We start from the raw sequence: 22,757 nt of genomic DNA on the forward strand, positions 1-22,757 counted from the left end.
CCATTCCCAGGGACGGAAGAAGACGAGAGACCCGTTCAAGCGCCCGTGAACTACATTTCCCAGAGCGCAATGCGAGAAATTGCCGGCGGCGATAGGGGCAACCGGTGGCGAGGGTATGCTGCCCGCTTTTGGACTACACTTCCCGACAGGACGCGCGAGGCGTTGCCAGCTGCCGGCCGAGGGCGGGTTGACGCGGGAGCTCGGGACGTGAGGCATGAGCGGCGCCCTCCCTCGGCCCGCGCGCGTCCTGCTGCCTCCCCGTGCGAGGGTCGCGCGGCACGGGGCCTAGCGGCGGGCGTCGGCATTCTCAGGGGCAGGTGCAGCCGTGCGGGCGCCGGGGAGGGCAGCGGCCACCATGGAGGTGAGCGGGCCGGAAGACGACCCCTTCCTGTCGCAGCTGCACCAGGTGCAGTGCCCCGTGTGCCAGCAGATGATGCCCGCCGCGCACATCAACTCGCACCTGGACCGCTGCCTGCTGCTGCACCCCGCGGGGCACGCGGAGCCCGCGGCCGGGCCGCACCGTGCCGGGGAGCGGGCTAAGGGGCCCTCGCCGCCCGGCGCCAAGCGGCGGCGGCTGTCGGAGAGCTCGGCGCTGAAGCAGCCCGCCACCCCGACGGCGGCCGAGAGCAGCGAGGGCGAGGGCGAGGAGGGCGATGACGGCGGCGAGACCGAGAGCCGTGAGAGCTACGACGCACCGCCCACGCCCAGCGGCGCGCGCCTCATCCCCGACTTCCCCGTGGCCCGCTCCAGCAGCCCCAGCAGGAAGGGCTTGGGGAAGAGGCCAGCGGCCGCCGCCGCGGCGGGCAGTGCGTCTCCGCACAGCTGGGACGAGGCGGAGGCTCCGGAGGAGGAGGAGGCGGGGGTGGACGGCGATGGCGACGCGGACGTGGACGGCGAGGAGGACCCCGGGCACTGGGACGCGGACGCCGCCGATGCATCGTTCGGAGTCAGCGCGGGCCGCTCGCATCCCCGGGCGCTGGCGGCCGAGGAGATCCGACAGATGCTGGAGGGCAAGCCGCTGGCAGACAAGATGCGTCCCGACACGCTGCAGGACTACATCGGGCAGAGTCGGGCCGTGGGGCAGGAGACTCTGCTCCGCTCGCTGCTGGAGACCAACGAGATCCCCTCGCTCATCCTGTGGGGCCCGCCGGGCTGCGGCAAGGTGAGTGCCACTCCTGCCGAGGGCCGCCGAGGTGTTAGGAGGTGTTCGGAGCCGGGTGCGGTCCTCAGAATTCCCGATCCCTCCTCTGGAAAGGGAGGCCTGGGGGGCGCGGTCCCGGTGCGTGAGCCGAGTTTGTAATGAGAAAGCAAGTGTGTCATTCACCCAGTTTCCCAGGACCTCCTTGTTGGGCGTTTTCCAAAGGAAAATGCGTGAATTTCTTAACCAAGATGCAAAGATGAGGACTGAGATTCGGGCTGTGTTCCTACGTACCCCCACATCCCTGATTTTTAGTGACCTAATTCCAAGCAAAGGGCATGCCGCAAAAATTGAGGAAGAAATATTTTGTACACTCCATTTGTTGTGGAAAAGTAATTAAATTTTTTCTGTCATACTTCCTTTCCTTCTCACTAGTTGGTTTATTCTGACTGGTTTTTGGAGCTAACAGAAATCGCTCTTCTGTGCAGCGTTTCAACAGGCATTTCCATAACTTTCTCATACTGCTTTCCACTTTAGGAAAGCATTGATGCTTTCGTGTCCTTACCACAGCCAGAGGAAATTGGCTAGGGTGTCATGGGTATAAAGAACAGGTCACTGAAAGAATACTTAAGAAAATGTGATGAACTGTCAATCCTGTTCATAGGGTGTCCGGTCCAAAAGACAGTCAAGAATGAGCCCAGGATTGAATGGCAAGAACGCTTCTTGATTGGAGGGTCAGGCTGCTTCATACACAGGCACATTCGTGATATGTATCCTGTTTTTCTTTGCAGTTCATCTCTCAACCACACCTTTTTATTTTCTGGAATACATCATTTCTTTTGTGCCTTTCTTGTACTCATGTTCGCGTTGGTGAAGCATAAATCAGATGTACCTCAGATAACATTTTTTTTAAAGCTCCGACCCTTGCACTGTACTCCATCATTGAGCTACACTGCCAGCCTCCAAAATACAATGCTGATTGTTTAGTTGTTGGCACCTTGCCTACTCGTCCCAGATTGGTTACTCTGTTTAGGGGCGTGGTCAGTGGCATTAGTGGTCCTTCTGACATCTGTGTGACAACATGAGAGTGACTATTCAGCTATTGATGCTTGTAGGCTTTAGAAAAGTCTGCAGGGAGATGAGAGGTGAGTCATGCAGGATTGAATGCAAGAGATGTACTGGGCCAAGTCTGCCCAATGAGGCCGTTGTTGATAGTCATAAGCCTGTATGACATGGGAGCCGAATTCCAAAAGGCACAGGTAAGCTGGGATTTGTTACCAAGCAGCCAGTGTCTAATGACACTCAGCTGTACAACTTTGAGAAAAAAAGCGCCACCTTTCTGTTCAGGAACAGTTTGTCATTCAGTAAGCAACCTAAAAATTCCCATATTTAATACTGAATTGCTAACAGTGGTATTAATAATAATGGCAAATACATTTTTATTGAGCACCCATTAAGTGCCAGGTACTGAATGAAGAGATTTTCTTCAGTCTTTCCTTTGTTTTCTGGTAACTATTAATAAGATCAAATTGCTGCTTTTAATTTCCTCCTAGAGTGGACATTCAGAATGGCGTGTGGTGTCTCACTTGCTAGCTGCTTGTCCTTGCCCTCAGGAACCATTCATTTTGCTTTTCTCAGCTAATCTGCTGCCTTCCCAGTTGAGCTTGGTTTGGGGATCAACTCTTATCCTGGGGCCTTCAACATTATACTCTTGGCCAAAGGAGAAAGAATTTTCTCTTTGGTGAGAGGTCACAGCTGTCACCCTGGCTTTGCTAAATCAAGACTGCTATTCTTTATTGGGATTCATAAGATCTTAAAAGAGTCTACCAAAAAAGAATCAAAAGGAGTTGTTGGGAGAGGGGGGGGCGGTCAGAATTAACCATCTTCCTATTTTTATTGTAAATTTTGTAGTCTTTGTACTTCAGCCTTCCTCCATGTTCACTGTAGCTGGTTAAGTACTCAGGGTGCTGCTTGTGGTACCTAAGCATGCTGCCCAGTCTGTCTGGCGAGTTTTTCAAACTCTGTATGTCATCCTTTTCTAGACCACCTTGGCTCACATCATAGCCAACAACAGCAAGAAACACAGCATAAGGTTTGTGACCTTGTCTGCAACAAATGCCAAGACAAATGACGTGCGAGATGTCATAAAGCAGGCTCAGAATGAAAAGAGCTTTTTCAAAAGGAAAACCATCCTTTTTATTGATGAGATTCATCGGTTCAATAAATCTCAGCAGGTATGTTAATTTTTTACTATTTTTCAGAAGTTATGTGTATAAACGAGGATACATAGAATGTAAGATCACTCTGGAAAGTATAAAGCAGTATACAAATGCAACAGATGTTAGCTGTCTTCAAGACACAGAGGCTTGTCACCCATCAAGCCTATGTCTCCATTTTTTTTTAATTTTTATTTTTTTTTGTAGTATTTTTAGATGACAAGAGAATGCTTTCCCCCTCTGATAAATGAGATGATTGCTTTATCTCTGAACTGTCCGTGTAAGAAAAGGATCTTTTGATCCGGTTTCCAACTTTTAAAAAGACAATGTGACCAGTTGAACAATCTAGAGTATAAAGCACTTATCAAGCTTATGAAAACCCTAGAATCTGGCTCTTATACCCCACCCCACCCCAATTCGTGGTTTTATTTCTCCCCAGTATTTTTATGTTCAAAATTATTTTCTGTTTTCTGTGCCTTCTAGCTCTTGTCAAGATAAATATTATACGATAATGTTCTAAATGTTTATTTTAAGGCCTTTAGAAATAAAATGATACAATTTGTTTTTATGTAAAGCTTTGTTTTGAATTACCTAAATAGGAAAAAATTGTTCAGGCGTACTTTTTTCTTTGCTTTGCATTGTTGCAGCTTTTTAACTGCAGTTAGAAATATTCCACAAAACTAGTAAAGCTTCTTTCTCCTGGTTTGAATCGTTCTGAGTAAAATGACACTTTTGCGTCCTGCCTGGTGTTGGCTTCAGGGTTTCATATGGGACCATTGACTTGGCATTTCCCATTTAGACAGACTCTGGTGGTTGTCTCTTCACCAGTTTGTTAAGAACAGTAACAGAATGGTTGAATACTTGTAGGGGAAGAACATTTTAGAAATACTAACACTGGTCTTCTGTAAACAGCTGATGTACAAGTATACACACAGTGTACTAGTTCATCATTGGGTAGAAGGTGCTTTTCTAAGCGAAGAAGTAGTTTATGTTGAAATTGTTAGAACTGTACTTAAAGGTAGGTATTCTATCATACTCTTCCAGCAAAGACCAGGCTCAGACACTGTACCCCAAAGTTGAGCTTTACACATATTAATCAAGAGGCGTATTCTTGAAATTGATCTGCTATATCTGAGGAGTATACTGAAAAGGTAAAATTAGGAAAATGAAAGAGTGAATAGATAACTTACCTAGGATTCTGCACATGGCTGTTAGGTAGAATCACTGTCTTCTCTTTTCCTCCCATGATTAGGACACTTTCCTTCCTCACGTGGAATGTGGGACGATCACACTGATTGGTGCAACCACGGAGAACCCTTCCTTCCAGGTCAATGCCGCTCTTCTGAGCCGTTGTCGGGTGATTGTTCTTGAGAAGCTTCCAGTAGAGGCAATGGTGACTATTTTAATGAGAGCTATCAACTCACTGGGAATCCATGTCCTCGACTCTAGCCGTCCTACTGACCCTCTGAGCCACAGCAGCAACTGCAGCTCTGAGTAAGTAGATTGTGTGCAGCTCCTGGACGCCCACACCTCCCTGAGAATCTCTTGGCAGAGGGCCAAAGAGGGCTGGGCCTCAGCCAGTGGAGCGGTGGTGGCAGAGAAGAACTGTCCTGCCAGTAAGGAAAATAAAGGAGGAAAGTGTTTACTCCTGCCCTCAAGACCTCCCTCAGGCTTCCCTTCTTAGGTGCATCTTATGGCTACTGATAGGTATGTCTACATCTCTTTGAGCTTTAATGTTGTAGAAAGACTATAGGAAACCTTATTTTAAAGACTCCTAGCCACTTATTAAATAGAGGCAATAGATACATACTTCTAGAATTAATTTACAAACCTTTGGAGATTTGTATTAGATTCTGATTTCTTTTTGCCCCACAGTGTGTTTTTCAGAGTATTGGGGGAAGTTAATGTAGATCTAATCATACAATGACTTACAGCATTTTGCATACTCCAAAACTCATTTCCATGAAAGTAAGGAAGTTAATTGAAAGTGACAAATAAGAGGCTGTCTCATCCCTTTTGTTCCTTAACTCTGCGTCATGACCACCCTGTAGCGTTTGTCATGGTTAATCCATTTGAGTTTTAGGATCAGAGGTTTTCTTTATTGTTAGAAATGTTCTTCAGAAGTCCTTGGTTATGTGCTGGCTGAAATAATGCGGTGGAACATAATGTGGTCTGAGGAGAGGCTGTTGCCCACCTCCTCATGCCATGGACCAAACAGCTGCTTGTGCTTGCTCCAAGGCCAAGTTCTGGGGCCACTTTTCAGTGAGGATTAAAGTATTCAGGTTTTGGGTTTCAGCAGTTCTCTCTGTGTCTGGACTCTCCATTTGCTCCTGTCTTACATGTAGGAAGAATGCCACCACCATGCCTCATGAAAACCTTGAAGGCCGAGGATCCCTGGGCAGAATGAGGTTGCTTTATTACAGAGTATAGTTGTGGTGGAATGGCCATTAGGACTGTGGCAGAAAAAAAGTGTGGGGCCTGCTGTTCTGAGCCTATTGTGCTCTATCAGGAGTCCTTGTGGGCTGGGCTTTTGTAGTTCTCAGGTCATTGTATCCAGTATAGTCTCCTCAGTCCCTGAGAGGGGATTGGTCCCAGGACCCTTTACAAATTAATATCACGTACTTGCATACTTTACATAAAAAGATGCAGTGTTTGCATTCAATCTACACACATTTTCTCCCATTCTCATGTACTTTAAATTCTGATTAGATTGTTTTTAGTTTTTTAATTTTTTTTGCAGTCAACTCAATACCTGCTCATGACAGACAAATGTTATACAACTGAGCTATGCTTCTACCCTCCCTAGATTATAACGCCTAATACAATATAAATGCCATTTGAATAGCTGTCGTTCTCTATTGTTTAGGAGCTAGTGACAAAGGGGAAAAGATCTGCACATGTTTGTAAAAATGCATTTAAAAAAAAACCCTCTTTTTCAGTCAAAGACTGATTGAATTTGAGAATGCAGAGAATCTGTGGGGGCAAATTTAGACTCATGTCAGCATGTGGTAAAGACAAATTGAAAAGGAAAAAGGGAAGAAAAGAAAATTACCTAAGCTGTAGGAAACTATTATTATCCTGTGTGCTGGTTGTTGTAATGTGTATGCAGTGTTATGTCCTGCTTATTTGGGGTCATTTTTATTTCGTGTCATTCCAAGTTCTTCAAGGTTTTCCACGCATTGCTTTGCCATGATTGAAATGAGGTCAGTAGAACTGTGGATCTCATCCTCATGAGGAGGGTGTCTGTGCTTTAAGAGATTTCTAGTCGATCTGCAGGCACATGAAGTGTGAGAAGATCCAGCAGAATAATTCAAATTTCATATAGTTACTAAACTTAGGAGTCAGATACAGAATAAGTCAGCCACTCTTAACCTGCTAAAATTGTATCACAGTCAGTGCAAACCTCCCATATCCAACACGTTTTTCTTATGTTTTCCTCTGTCATTCATTTAGAGTTGATCCCAGTTATGGCTTCTTTTCATTCTTGCTTGTTTCTGTCCTCCACCTTCCTAGCAATGCTAAGAAAACAGAAGATTGTCTTGTTTATAGCCCCAGCACCCTGTCAAGCATATTTTGCATCCTTGGTGTCTGGTTAGGGTGTGAATAAATCCTAGCTTTTATTATGAGCCATATGGTTACTTTTTGGTGTAGTCCTTCATGGGAGATTGTTGTCCAGGTATGAGAACCTTTTGCTTTAATGAAAATATCCTTTTTTATATGCTATAAGCACAGTAAAATAAGTATTAGCCTTAATTCCATTCATTGGCCGACTTGCTATCATTTTTGACAAGTTAGGAGATGTCATAGGTCACAGAAAAAGAAACATATTTTAGATGACTTCCTGAAATAAGTAGCTGCCACCTCAATTGCCAAGAATAATTTTTTTTTTCATTTTGCCAGAGAGTATTTTATTGCTGGCATTGTTTACAGCAGTCAGCACATAGTCATAATAAAAGAACAGACAGAGTTTAAATGGTTTTGTTATTACTGTTAGGTTCTCTGCAAGGTGTGTACCACTTTGTAGGCTGCATCTGAAATTGATCTGCCTACTGGCAGCCTAGAGAAGCCACCCAAGCCCCTATGTAATAAATAGTCCTCTGTACCAAATTCTTTATTTCCCAGAACCTTTTAAGTCACTTTACAGCACTTACAGTTTTTAATTGCATGTTTGTTTTGTGTAATTGTAAACATGTGTGGTTTGTGTATGTGCATGTGGTGTGGACCCAGGGAGGGGAGACTGAACAAATGTATCCCATTGCACTTGTGTAGGGTTCAAAGACAACTTTCCCATTGTTTCCTCTTACTGTCAGATCTGGGGATCAAACTCAGGCCATCAGGCACACAGCAAGCACCTCTCCCTACTGAACCATCTCTCTGGCCCCTAACTACTTTTAATGAATGAATGAGAATGTTCAGTTAGCAATGGCCATGGTGGTAAGAGATCAACTGTCAATTACACAAAAATGGAGCTGGGAGGATGCCCCCACCCATCAGCTTACTCTCTAAATAAAGCCACGAGAGGTCAAAGTTTATGCAGCAGATGTCCAATGATAGGAACTACAGCCCTTTTTTTTTCTCTTTTTGTAGTAATATAGGTAATATAGTAAGAAAGCTGACCGTGACGGCTTAGTGACTCCAGTACTGGGACCACGAGAATAAAATATGTTGTCTTTCAGTTATTGAGGATAAAATTTTACTTTCACATCTCTGTTAACTGGTGTCAACTGTGTGTTCATTCTTAAACACACTAATCAGATTTGGTTACACTGATCTAGCTAGAAGAGAAGACTCTGACCCCAGTCATTGGTTCCTCTCTGGGAAGAGTGAGTGTGCATTGTGTTGATATGTTGTATTTTGGTGCTCTAGATAGAAACTAGAGAAATTCTAGACTGTTGAAGGCTGTGTGAGATGACGAGTACAGTGTCTAGGACTACTCTGGGTGTTGTTTCTCTCACACACTGTATACATGTGCATCCCCATTACAGTAGGACAGAAGTATTCAGTTTCTTGCTTGTTTTGGTGCTGGGGTTCACACCCAGGTCTTTTCATAAGCTTAGCCACTAAGCTCCACCCATCTCCACCCCAGCCTGCATGCTCTGTAAAAAAAATTCCTTAGGCCTTTAATCCCAGCATTCCTGAGGCATTGAAAGTCCTGCATATCCTAGATACTGGCTGAGTGCTGAAAAGTACATTCCTGTGCCTGTAGAGAGCATGTAGTGTGATAAAAGCCAGAAGACTCTGCTATGGTCATGTGTACAAGAGAGTTCCTTAAACTTTGTACACTAGAGACCCTTGTCATCCAATAACTGATATGACCCCAAGTATATAAGACAAGTATGCAAATCAAACTTTGGTGATAATTCACAACTTTTTTATTGTTTATTTTTTGTTTTTCTCGACAGGGTTTCTCTTTGTAACCCTGGTTATCCTGGAACTCACTCTGTAGACCAGGCTAGTCTCAAATATAGAGTTTCACCTACCTCTGTAGTGCTGGGATTAAAGGCATGTACCACTACACCCAGCTAAAATTATTATAAAACAGTTGTTTAGTGTACATGTAATTTTCCACTAAAAATTAAAGCTCTTTTGCTAATAATGAGATCAATGTACTTGTTTGTCTAAAACAGTACAAACAAAGGATACAACAATTGAAACTTACATGCTGAGTAACAACAATAGAAAAATATTAAGTCATTATTCTCTTGGGACTGGGAATGTAGCTTAATTGGAGAATGCTTTCCTAGCATGCAGGAGGTCCTAGGTTTGGTCTCTAGCACTGCAAAAATGGCATGATGACATATGTCTATAATCCAGCACTTAGGAGGTGGAGACAAGATTGATGTGAGGGCCGGGCGTTGGTGGCGCACGCCTTTAATCCCAGCACTCGGGAGGCAGAGCCAGGTGGATCTCTGTGAGTTCGAGGCCAGCCTGGGCTACCAAGTGAGCTCCAGGAAAGGCGCAAAGCTACACAGAGAAACCCTGTCTCGAAAAACCAAAAAAAAAAAAAAAAAAAAAAAAAAAAAAAAAGATTGATGTGAGGTTCAGAGTCATCCTAGGCTGTCTCATTCAAGGCTAGCTTGTGTTACATTTGACTCTATCTCAAAAAGGGAAGGAGGTTCATTCTGTCTGTCTGTCTGTCATCTATCTAAATTTGGGGTTTTTGTTTGTTTGTTTGTTTGTTTGTTTTTGAGACAGAGTCTCATGCAACCAGGTTAGCCTTGAACTTGATCTGTAGAGCTTTCTACTTCCCACATGCTAGGATTACAAACACATTCTGGATACAAGGTGTTGAATAGCAAACACGTTCTGATTATATGACGCAAAAAATGAAGTGTGTTACCTGTGTGGTGGGTTAATTTTGGAGGAAAGCGAGGGCTGAGTGTAGTTTATGGTTGGTGATCTTGATCTGTTGAGAATGAGAGTATAAACTACTGCTGTTACCCTACTCTGCTTGCTGCTGATAAAGACTGTAAAGATCACAGGACTTGTGTATATGCAGAACACCTGAAGAAGCAGTTGTTTGTGAACCAGATAGAGTGCATCCCTGTGGAGATGAAGAGGATGAGATGATAAACCAGAATGGCTACCTGATTGTCTAGCTAGGCAGGGTTTTAAGAGCAGGGTGGAAGGTGAACAAGTTGTCTATCCTTGTGTAGACTGCTGTGCCTGAGTTGTGGTTCTTCTCTATAATCCAGGAATTCCAAACAAGGTAGCCTCATGGCCCCCAAGCAAGAGAGCTATATAAATGCTGTTTATTCCCCTTCTCACACTCCCACGCCTACTAACAGGAACTCATGCTCTACCACTGAGTTACCGCTCCTAGCAAGTTTTACTTTTTTAATTATTTTGTTTGCCTTTGACATGTTTTCTACCACCAAAGAGCAAAAGAAAGGTAGTCAAACACTGCAGTAGAAGATACCAACTAGAGTAAATTATGAGTATAGAATACATTGTATTTTCTCTTTTTAATACATTTGTAATAGAATTGCATTGCTTTCTCCCTTCCTTTCCTCCCTGTAGCCCCTCCCTCCCAGAGGCTAATTCTCCCTCTCCAGTAGTCATACAGTTTGTGGTGTAGGGGTGGGACCCTGTGAAATTTTCTCCCTTCTAGGTTAGCATGCCTGTTGATACTACCATTGTCCAGGTCTTGTTTATGCAGCAGTTTCTAGGAAATAATATTTTACAGCAGATTTACTGGTGTTTTGGCCCTTGCAATAAACCTCCCTGTCCAATGTGATGTTCCCTGAGTCTATATGCAAGAGTTGTGATCTAGATGTATCCAGTGGGGTTGGGTTCCCCGTGATCTGTCGATCTCTGCATTTGTGTATAGTTGTGGTTTTCTATGATGGTCTCCCTTTGCTGTAAAGAGAAACTTCTTGGATGAGGCATGATAGCTGCATTTGTTTGTGGGTATAGGGATAAGATTTAAAATGTAGTAAGATATGCTGGTTTTGCAAAGTGGCAGTAGTAGATTATCTTCTAAGATCTGTGGTCTCACTAGTACGAGGAAGGTGGCTAGATTTCTAGTGCCAGGCATGATTTCTCTCCTGTTGAGTGGGCCTAAGTTCAACCTCACAGCTAACTGTTGCTTACACCACCATAGGAGTGCCACTTACTGCGCTTTTACAGGTATGTCAGCTCTGGCCTCTTTGTGTTACATGAACCAGGCTGTTTTTGGTTCTCCCATGAAGTCACAAGGAATTTCACTTTCCAGTATCATGTGTTGGAAACAAACAAACAAACAAACCCCCAAACAAAAACTAACATGCGAAAAGAGTTCAGGCCTCTAGAAAAGAGGAAGGCGTTTTCAACTAAGATCAAAGCTTGTTCTCCAATTGGAGAAGCTTGGTTCTAATTTTGTTTTACTTCTGTGTCTTGTTAACCAAGAATGTATTTTCCAATGCATTTGTTTTAGCCAATTTTTTCTTATTACAGAGCGTTTATTATGTTTTGTTGTTGTTTGTTTGTTTGTTTAAAAAAGAAGACAAGGTCTCACTATATTACCCTGGCTGTCGTGGAACTTGCTGTGTAGGCCAGGCTGGTCTTGAACGCAGAGCTACTGGCCTCTGCCTCCTGGGTGCTGGGACTAAAGTCATGGGCTACCATACATGGCCATATTATTTATTTTTCATTATTTTGCTTTACATTTATTTTGTGTGTGGGTTTTAGTGCATGCATACCATGAAGTGTATGTGGAGGTTAAAAGACAACTTCTATCTCATCTCTCTTTTCACCATGTGGGTTCGGGGAACTGAACTTAGGCTTAAGCAAAAGCCTTTACTGACTAAGGCATCCTACCAGCCCCTGTTTATTACTTTACAGTATAACTTACTGTTTATTATTTTATTCCAGGATGCTATGAAATTTTGGTCAGCCTTTTCCTAAAGTAGATTTTACCCATAATTCTCTAATATTTGAAGCTTCTTTCCAAATTGAAATCATTCCCATCTTATCCCCCTGCCCCCGTGTGTGTGTGTGTGTGTGTGTGTGTGTGTGTGTGTGTGTGTGTGTGTGTGATGTATATATGTATGAAGGACAAAAGGCAAGTTCTGAGAGTCAGTTCTCTTCTTCCATGTGAGTTCCAGGAATTGAACTCTCAGACCATTTGGCTTGGCAGCAAGCACCTTTGCCCACTAAGCCATTTCACTGGCTCCTGTTTTATCATTCATAGTATAAATTGTCTCCTTGTCTCATTCAGTCACAGGGTATTATATTTTTTGATTATTTAAAGGTTTTTTTTTTTTAATGTGTCACTATGTAGGCTTGTGCATTGTGGATGTATGCAGGTGCTATAAGAGGCCAGAACTGGGTGTTGGATCCCCTGAGAGCAAGACTGAAAGGAGTTATGAGCTATACCACATTAGTTCAAGGAACCAAACTTGGGTCCTCTGCAAGAATATTATATGCTCATGGCCACTGAGCCATTTCTCTAGCCCCTAAATTTTTTATTAATCGTGTGTGTGTGAACGCACACACAAGTGCCTGTTAATCATGGAGCTCCTCCTTTATGTAGGTTCTCAGAATTGAACTCAGGTCTCCAGGCTTGCACATACACCATCCACCTTTACCTGCTGAGCTATATCACTGCTCCCAGAGTATTTTAATACACTTTATGTTATTATTACTCTTCAAAGCTTATAAAAGCAGGAATTCAGGGCGTAGCTAAGTTGTGGGTAGAACCTTAGAACTTCCTGCACAGTATTCTTGAGAGGAGATTTTTCATTTTGTGATTTGCTTATGACCAGTGAGTGTCATCAGCACAGCCCCCTTTTTATTATTTGGACAGAGTTGCTGACAGATTTATTTTGTTTCTAAAATACTCTGGACAGACGGAGGGCGTTGTGAATATGAATCATATCTAAATGGATGAAGGAGTGATGACTCTTGTGACTCCAAACTGTAATAGCAGAATGACCTATACTTTAGAACCTGGTGTGGTGCTCTTGACTGTAATGTCAGCTAGCTAGATTAGCCCCATAGGCAAACTCTGGATTCAGTATATAAGGTGGATAGCAATTGAGGAATATACTGGGTATCAACCTCAGGCTTCCACATGCACCAACACATATGTCCACACACATACACTTTGGTTAAGAGTTCAGATGTCTAAGGAAGGGTCCTAATTTTCCCAGGAGAATAAACCCCATGTCCACTCTCGAAGCCTTAGTCAGTGTGCTGTTGATAAATCTGAAACAATAAAGGACACACTCATGAGAGGGGCATATACCACAGTGCTAATTTTAAAATAGTCTGCCAATGTGTGGTTTCTATCCCTTTGACTTTTTGGAGGTTTAATATAATATGTTTTTGCTTTAGAAGTGAGGTCTGAGCAGCTATTTATCTGAAAAATATAAAACTATACAGTATAATCCCAATTTTGTTTTAAAAATTAGCTATACTGTTAATGGCTAGTTGAATCATAAAAGAAAATTAACAAATGACAATGTAATTGTTATCTCTAGTTTATGGAAATAGGAATCTTATTTTTTAATAAGAAAATAAGATTTCATATTTTTTTTTAAGAAATGAGTGTCTTACCATGAGATGGTTAGAAAGCTAAATTAGTCCACTCATTATACAACACTGAATGCCTGATATCTACCAGGCATTGGGACTGCAACAGAAGGACAGAGCCCCACTTCTGCTGCTTTGTATGATAATAAACATAATTTCAAAAAATGACCTTCTGAAACATTGCACTCAGTGTTTATTGGGAATGCTGAGGTGAAAGTGGTGATCAACAGCACGCCTCATGCTTGACAGCCCCCACTTTTTGTGTTGCTAGGAAGATTTCCTGGGAGATGGAAGGCATTGCTTTTTAGTTCAAAGGCAGAAAGGAGGTAGTTAGGTGACTTTGTTCCTCCCAGCCCTTACTTCTTTAGCATGCCCTTCCCACTCAGGCATAATGGGCTACACCCCTCTGATTCTGGTCCTTACTTTACATGTCCTCTTTAGTGTGTGTCTACTGATTTTCTTTTAGTTCATCTTCCAGAAAATCCCTTCTGCTGCTGAGAAATGTTTCCTAGACTCTACAGAATGCTAATGGGTGTAGGATAGATGTGTGTTGAATCTCCTGGTGAAGTGTCTACTGACTGGAACTGCCTTTAGAAAGGAAGAAGGCCAGTCACTAGGGCTATGGGGCTTAGGTGGTCCTTAAGAGTATGAGAAGAAAGTAGTATTAGCAAGCTACATATGAGAACTGTAGTGCCCTTACTTTTTTTGTCTGCTTGACATACTAGAGTCATTTGGGCACAGGGATGGAGAAAGTGCGTGCCTCTAGGCAAGTCTATAGATTTTCTTGATTAATGATAGATGTGGGAGGGCACAGCCCATGGAGTGCAATGCCACCCTTGGGCTGGTGGTTCTCAGTTGTATAAGACAGCAGGCTGAGGAAATCATGGAGAGCAAGCGAGTAAGCAGTATTCTTTCATGGCCTCTGTTTCAGTTCCTGCCTTGAGATCCCATCCTTCCTTCCCTTAGTGATGGACTGTTACTTAGAAGTATAAGATGAAACAAACCCTTTCTTCCTCAAGTTGCATTTGGTCATGGTGTTTAATCCCAGCAGTAGAAACCCTAAGACACCTAATGAAATCTGGGACACCTTTGGTAAAGAGAAGAATGTCCTATTTTAAAAATTATTTTTAATACTGTACAAAGGATTAAGTTTCATTATGGCTTTTTACAAGTAAATTTTGGTGAGTTTTTTGGTTGATTCTAGTTTTCCTATCTCCCTCCCATGAGGCTGTTTCTAAAACATCAAACATATATCTTTCCCTGAATGAAATGGAGATTGGCAGGTCACTTTTGTGGATGGGTAGATAGTAATAAACTCTATGTTGACCGCAGCAGACAAGCAGAATCCCCTCTTCCCATTCAAGACCTTTTCTCAGCCCAGCCCATTCACTGTGCACTGTTTTCCAGGTAACTAGTTTGGTCAGCTGTGGTCGGGACTTGTTACTAGAAATAATGTCAACTGAAGAAATGACAAGGATGTACTGTAAATTTTAAAAAGCATATTTTTCCTTCAAAAAATACAACTATCCACTCATCAGAAGTATCCTAAATAATGAAATGTGTTAGATGGCTAACTAGATTGGGAAGAGAAAGTTTACTAAATCAGGCTTGAAAAATAATCATTGTTTGACTTTCCTTATGCATGTCTGAACTTAGAAGTGTGATTGTGTCCAGACTGTATGACAGAAGCCTGTAATCCCAGCACTGGGAAACAGGTAGGCATTTGCTAAAGTTAAGGCTACATTGGTCTACATAGAGAGACCCTGCCTCAAAAAAAAAAAAAAAAAAAAAAAAAAAAAAAACAGAAAAAAATGTGTAAATTAATAAATGTTAGTGTGAATTTCAGTCCTAACAGGTTAGGTGGCTTACTCAAATTCTGGGAGAGTCTTCTAAGCAGTTCCCAGGAGAGTGAAATACTTGCTGCTCTTCACTACACTGGGCAGATTTTGTATGATTGGTACCCACAGAAAGTGATATGCAGCCATCCAGGAATGCCACAGCCCAAATTCCAAAGACCTGATCCTTGGTCTGTTGTGCCAGAGCAATTGAGATCCTTGTTTGTAAAATGAGGGATTTGGGCTTTCTGATTAGAGAGTAATCTACTATGATGCTGTTACCCTGTCTGGAAGGTGATCTGTGTGTTCCTGTGTCATCGGATGTGATTTACCCTTGAAATAGGCTTTCCATATACTATCATGAGGTACTAGCATATCTAGTAGATTTCACTGTTCTATAGGCTAAAAACAGACAACCCACTTGTCAACAGTGACTTTGCATAGTATTTTTGTCCTACCTTGTACAAGCTTGTATAAAGGAACAGTGAGGTCTTCTGTGGCTCATAAGATAGAATATGATATCAAGCCTCACCTTATGAGATAGAGTGAGATACCCTGTAGCTCATGTCTGGTCAAGTGTACTGACATACCCTCAGGACTTAGAAAATCTGGTCAGTCCTTAGTCTAAAAATGCTTAGTTATCTAGGTTAATAATATGAATTCAGAATAAGTAGCAAAACCTTTGAACTGGAATGCTTACTGAAGTTAAAGTTTAATTAAGATGTGCTACAAAATGAGGTATGACTTGAATGTGTTGCTAATGAACACTGATTTCTATTGCAGGCCTTCTGTTTTCATAGAAGATAAAGCAGTGGACACTCTGGCTTACCTCAGTGATGGAGATGCACGGACTGGCTTGAATGGACTCCAACTGGCAGTGCTGGCTAGGTTGAGCTCTAGGAAGATGTTCTGTAAGAAGAGTGGTCAAACCTATTCTCCTAGCCGAGTTCTGATCACTGAGAATGATGTGAAAGAAGGCCTACAGCGGTCTCACATTTTATATGACCGTGCAGGTGAGGAATTGAGATAGGGGAAATGTAGAACTTGGGGACAAGTGTCTGCCCATGGTTCATTTCCAGCCTCTAACCTTCAGCCAGCTCCAAAGCATACCCTAGATTCCTAATTTGATCTGCATATTGTAATAGAAGTAAGCCTCACACACGGGGCTGACCTTTGAAAACAGGCATAAAACAAGCTGCTTTGATAAGAATAAGAAGAGCTTGGGTTTTGAAGTTGGAGGCTTCGCTGGGCAGTGGTGGTGCACGCCTTTAATCCCAGCACTTGGGAGACAGAGCCAGGCAGATCTCTGTGAGTTCGAGGCTAACCTGGTCTACAGAGCAAGATCCAGGACAGGTGCCAAAACTACACAGAGAAACCCTGTCTTGAAAAAAAAAAAAAAAAAAAAAAAAGTTAGTTGGAGTTGGAGGCTTCATCTTGTAAGGCTGTTAGATAGAGATTTTCCTTGCTGTCTGGTGGCACTTGGTAGAATATAGCAATTTGAAAAGCACGTGAATTCAGTTGACAGTGGTTCTTGTGATCATTTACAAATACAGTAAGTGAGTAAAGACTTACTGATTTATTTGAGAGTTAAAATCTTCCATTTTCAGTCTAAAAGATAAGTTTACAAGGATTTTGATAGTTTTGTTTTGTAGTAGCCTCAACATTTTTAATTTTACAGTGTGTACTAGGTATTTGTGTAGAAACATGCTTATAGATGGTAGATATCCCAGCTCTTATTTAGTCTGTGAACTGGCAATATTAAATATCATAAGCACAGCATATTTGTAACTTTTTTATGAAAGGTAGAATGAAGATGGATTACTGTAGATTAGGCAGACCCCTATTCTAGAACATTTGTGTGACTCTGAATAGTATTGTATTGCATAACTACGTCCATGTCTTTAAAAGTCCTGCCAGAAAAAAGATGTTGATAATTGAACCTTCCAGGTCTCACATTGACTATGCCTTCATTCTGGTATTTCTTGATGATGAGAATTCTCTTGATTGGCTAGAGAATTGGGGAGGGCCTGGAGAATGATTCTGGTCCTGGCCACTGCTTCTCATGAGTGAGCTGGCTTGCTGCACTTCTGAGTGACCAAAGCACCCCAGCTGATAGTACTGGGTGGTGAAAATGGTGCTAAGAACGCATTGAACACCCCTGTCCCACCTGTGCTGTGCTGGGTGTGGCCTCAGCCGGGGGCCTTTTCCCATGCTCTCCCTTGAATGTCTTGTCAGCTCTTGAAAAGCAGAGAAGTAAAACATCTAGGCATAGCTCCACACTTTGCTTTTAGCCTTTTTAGGAGGCTCAGTAGCAATGGCCTTATCGCCCCTTGTGAGTGTCCCAGAAGAGCCTTTCCTTTGACTGAACCATCTTATATTTATCAGGCCACTGGTTAAAGTCCATAGAACGTTTATGAATGATCTTTGAGTGCTTTACAGTTTTTTCTTTTTTAGATTTCCAAAACAACCTTAGAAGGTAGCTTATTAATATTATCCCTACTTTACATAAAATTTTTCCGTTCATAAAGCATGTGCTAAAAACTGATCCTCAAATCCAATTTTATGTACTTCCCAAGATGTGCTTGCTTACTGCCTGCATATGCCTCCATGCTAGCCTCATGGTGGAGGCTCTCTACCTAGACCATGTTACTGAAAGAAGTCACTCTTGGAGGTGTTTAGCCCTAGGGAGTTGTGTATGAGGGATCATCTTCTTTCTAGCTCTTCGCTGTTCCAGGAGGAGCTGAAGGCAGTGGAAGCTATCTGGTAGCACAGCCTTGAGGACCCCATACATCATGCCCTTCTAATACCAGTGTGCTCACACTGCCCACTAATGCCAGCATGTCTGCTCTATGTGAGATTATCGGACACACATAATTTACATTCTCAAGAAATGTGCTTTTACAAGTTACTCCATAAATAAGAACTGTAGAACCATTGCCCTAGAAATGTGTTAGCTTAGACTCAGAGCTTTTTTATAACTGATGACAAAACAAACAAAAAAAGCAACAAAAAAAATCCTACCATTAGAAGACTTTTTTTATTATTTCTTTTTATGTCACAACACAGTTGCCCACTAGTATGACCCAGCAAGTAGTTCAAATGTCTCTATATCAGAGTGAAAAAATTTCTGAGTGATAACAAAGGGTCTGCCCTGCATTGACCTAATGCTTCTAGATTAATAATATAAAATCTCCAACTATCAAGCAGTATATAATAAAAGCAAAGTGGAGTTATTACTAGTGTAAGCTAGTAATTGACACTAGCAGGTATAGTTAGTTCTTCTGTAGTGCTTGCTCTGTACAAGGCCTGTCTGTGTGTTTGAAACAACCCCATTTTACCCAGTGAGAACCCTGAAGCATGGAAACTTCCCAACGTCTGCATTGATAGAGAGTTTGAGGTTCAAGTCTAAACTACCTAAGGCTAGAGCCTGTTCTTTGGTTCACTGTACCAGTTGGATTACCTCTCGTGTTAACCCAGTAAAGATGAGTAACTTTGTGTTAGAGAATATAGGATTGACAGATAAGGTCGCGGACTAGAGGTTTTTCCTATCCCTTCCCAACCCTGGGCCCTGCCCTACAGAGGGCTCAGGGTTTGGAGCATCTAAACCAGAGAGGCAGAAAGGGACCCAAACCATCTAGATTATCTAGGACACTTCAGTCCAGACAGGGTCCATGGCTCTCTTGATCGAAGAAGCCCCAGGAGGGGACACTGCTTATTCATGAAAGTTTAGTAACGGGGCTCCTGCCATTGATCTGGCTTGGGTTTCCTTGGGAGTTGGAGTTTGGGGGCCCTGCAATCAGCCTAGCAGCTATTCTCCCTTTGGTAGGCCAGTTTCTTGTCATTCTATTTGAAGACCAAATGTCATCTTAGCAGCTGCTGGGATTTGTTCCTGGAGCCAGAGTGCTGTGCCCACCAGAACACAGTCGCATTGTTGTAGCTCATACTGACCACAAAGCAGGTGTTTCTCTGTAGGCCCAGTATTCTTTGCCTTCTCAGGTGTCGTGTCCTTAAGCTTACAGGATGGTCAGAAAGACACGGGAACATGTCTAGAGAGCACCGCTTATTTTTGACAACTGTTATCTTTAATTTCCTTGTACTTAAGTGCTTTTTCTAAAATACATTTTGTTGATTTGCTTGTGAATCGAGGATTAAGGATGGACTGAAGCCAGTGGTTAAGATGGAACTACAATACTTTCAGGATAAGAACCATTAGTTCATCTGCCAGTCTCCTCAGATCCTGCCTCACAAGTGTCCCCACACAGTCTGTGGTTTCATGACCATGAGCTTTAGATACCAGGGTGTCAGCTGGCAGTGACACTGAGGAACAAATGGGCTTTAATAGCTGTCCCTCCCGCTTTGCCTCCTTTCTGATGCCTATGAGCAGGCCCGGTTGGTTTTACTCAAATAGACTATGAGGACAGAAGATGGAACCATGACTGAGTTTCTCTCTGACCTCTCTGGTCTCTGGTAATCCTCTGTGGTAGAGACCACTCTTGACAATGCCTGTCTTCTCCCTTCCCTTTGCCAGCTGTATCTGTGTGTCCCCAGTGTGTGCAGTCATCAGGAGTTTCTCCTCTGAACAAGACCTGGCTAGGAAACAGTCATGGGACCCTGAGTGAGCTCCTCTGGGGCTCATTAATCCAGGTTTCACCTCACTGAATATGGCTGGAGGGCAGCTGTCATGCCTGCCTTCCCCAGCGTACCTGGGGCCTGTTTGAGTCTGCTTTGTAGGCCAGGTAGGCACACAAGGCAGCCACGTGACAGTGCTCTCTCTCTCTGTGCAGGAGAAGAGCACTACAACTGCATCTCTGCCCTGCACAAGGCTATGCGTGGCTCTGACCAGAACGCCTCCCTGTACTGGCTGGCACGGATGCTGGAGGGAGGGGAGGACCCACTCTACGTGGCCAGGAGGCTTGTGAGGTTTGCCAGCGAGGACATTGGTGAGTGGAGGAGAGTCTTTAGGGGTGGGGGATTTGAGAGGAGATGTGTGGTTACTCTTGGACCAAGAAAGTCATGTAATCATGCAGAATAGGTAGGAAAAGGAAGATTTGTCATGAGCTCAGTGGTCTGTATCTTCATGTGCATGTGCTTTGATGGTGTTCATAGAGTCACCATTTCTGTTTCTTCTTCAGGAATGGTTTTTCAAGATCATTCAGAATATCGAAATGCAAGAGATATTTTCTGGTTTGCTTTGGAGCCAAATGTTAAGGTTTTCATTGGATAGTTCTTGAGGTAGAAATGGGAGATTCTGGACACCATTCAAGGCAGAGATCAGGAAAGATTTTGTTTTCTTAATCTTGTAGACTTTATATTTTCATAAAATGTTGTGAATGCCTTCATGGCCTTTGCACCTTCTGTTTGTCATATGTAGTCTCTTGTTTTTCCTACTAGAATATATTTATCCACAAGAGGCCATTTTTGACACCAACAATAACTCAATAAATAGTTCTTGCTTAATGTGGTTGGATATCAGAGATGAATTGGTGTAATTGTGCTGTGTGTCCTGTTCCGAAGCCTGCATGCAGTAGTTGTTGCCCTGACAGGTCGGATCAACGGTGTGCTGTGACTTACACTTTACTTTGTCTCTTTATGCATGACAGGTCTGGCAGATCCATCAGCATTAGCACAAGCAGTTGCTGCCTACCAAGGCTGTCACTTTATAGGCATGCCCGAGTGTGAGGTAAGATACCAGCTCAGTTCTTTGCAAATCTGTCCTGTCCTTTGTGGATCTGAATGTAAGTTCTGCCTTCATCACTGGTGTGTTAGGCCCACTGAGCAAGCTGCTTAGCTTTTAAACTTGGTTATGTTTGTTTGTTTTCTTAGCCTCCTAGAGACATGAGAACTTCCTATCAATGAAGTTGTGGTTTGATTTTGGCTTTGTAACATTGGGGCTTGGACCCAGAATGCATACGTGCTAGTCAAATACTCTACCACTGTGCTATATCCACAACTCTATTTTAACTTTTTCAAACAGGTCTTATAAGTTGCTCAAAATAGTCCTTAACCCATTCCCTAGCCCAGGTAGGCCTTGAACCTGAGACCGTCCTGCCTCAGCCTCCTGAATGACTGAGATTATAGAACTATCACTTGAAACAAGACCGTGTTTTCAAACTGTCCTCAGGAGTCCTGCGGCTCAGAAGTGTTCCAGGCTTTCTGGGGACAGGAAATTAAAGGTTCACCTCCATGCAGGACATCTTTCCCAGTCAACTGTTTTATGAATCAGGGCTTAAGAAATACTTGATTTAGTGAGAAGTTCTTAGGTTAAATGAGAACCACTGGTCTAGCTTCCCTCTCACATCATAGGACTTTTTCTCCATTTGTTATTAATTGTCCAGACTAAGTGAAAGGAGGTGGGGCTATAAAAATTATCTAAAAACAAACAACCAAACATGGGAATCTCTGAAGAATTAACTAGGTGAGAGCATAAAGTACTTTGCTAAACATAAACTTGATGGTATCTTCTTGGTGACATGCCCTTCTGTGTCCTAGGTGCTTCTGGCCCAGTGTGTGGTCTATTTTGCCAGAGCCCCCAAATCCATTGAGGTGTACAGTGCCTACAACAATGTGAAAGCCTGTCTGCGGAATCATCAGGGGCCCCTGCCTCCCGTACCCCTGCACCTGAGGAATGCACCCACCAGGCTGATGAAGGATTTGGGTTATGGCAAAGGCTACAAGTACAACCCTATGTACAGCGAGCCTGTGGACCAGGACTACCTGCCTGAGGAACTGAGAGGAATTGACTTCTTCAAGCAGAGGCGGTGTTGACTTTTAGGCCATGAATAAGATGCTTGTACCTTGAGGAAGGCCAGAAGTCACTGGATCTTGGAGACGGTTGCCTGGGAAAAGTTAAAACAGACCAACATTTTATGCCAGATATTAAGAGTTCCATAGGTGGAGGTGGTTACTTCAGCTAAATGTGTACCATTGAAATTGTGTTCATTTGCACTCTGTGCAATGATTATGCTTATGAAAATACCTGGCAGCTTTGTGCAATTAATGTTTTAAGGAATTATCTATTTTGTCATAGTATTTAAGTCATAATGTCATTTCAAAATTCTGTTCAGTAGGCTTTTTTTTTTTCTTTTAAAAATGTATATTCTGGGTAGTTTCAATTGGTAAAAGAAAATGTAATTGTGATTTAATACTGCATAGTGATTTGGGTATTTTTTTTATATGCAAAGGTCTTATGAGCCAATAAAACTATTTCAAAGTACTCTTCAATTCTCCAATGTTCTCCTCCTTGGGTTGGTGGCACCAGCGTCTGCCACCATCTCATTTCCAAGAACTGGATACTGTGAATGAGAAAACACCAGAAGATTGAGAAGGCAGGGAATTTTTCTGAAAATTGGATTTTTTGTTTTTCATTCAGGGTCTCACTGTGTAGCCCAGGCTGCCCTTCAACTTGTAGTCCTCCTCACTGAGCTCCTCTGGTGCTAGGATTATACGGGTGTGTGCCACTACACCCAGCTCTTGTGTGTGTTTGTTTTAAAGGACTGTACCTGTGTAGCTTTAAGTGGCCTATGAAAGACTGCAGTACTTGTAGTTGGAATTTTT

The 22,757-nt window shown here is 42.9% G+C and overlaps 1 protein-coding gene across 1 annotated transcript; it reads left to right on the forward strand.

Annotated features, from left to right (window-relative positions):
* The first annotated feature begins 157 nt into the window (after nucleotides 1–157).
* On the forward strand, nucleotides 158–22,416 carry Wrnip1 (WRN helicase interacting protein 1). Its single transcript, XM_076573127.1, has 7 exons — nucleotides 158–1,162; nucleotides 3,181–3,372; nucleotides 4,607–4,848; nucleotides 15,987–16,216; nucleotides 19,988–20,143; nucleotides 20,804–20,883; nucleotides 21,693–22,416. Exons 1-7 carry the CDS (start codon nucleotides 356–358, stop codon nucleotides 21,966–21,968), a joined length of 1,983 nt encoding a protein of 660 aa, XP_076429242.1. The 5' UTR covers nucleotides 158–355; the 3' UTR covers nucleotides 21,969–22,416.
* The last annotated feature ends 341 nt before the right edge of the window (nucleotides 22,417–22,757 follow it).

The sequence above is a fragment of the Peromyscus maniculatus genome, chromosome 5 (assembly GCF_049852395.1).
Source record: "Peromyscus maniculatus bairdii isolate BWxNUB_F1_BW_parent chromosome 5, HU_Pman_BW_mat_3.1, whole genome shotgun sequence".
NCBI classification, from domain to species: domain Eukaryota; kingdom Metazoa; phylum Chordata; class Mammalia; order Rodentia; family Cricetidae; genus Peromyscus; species Peromyscus maniculatus.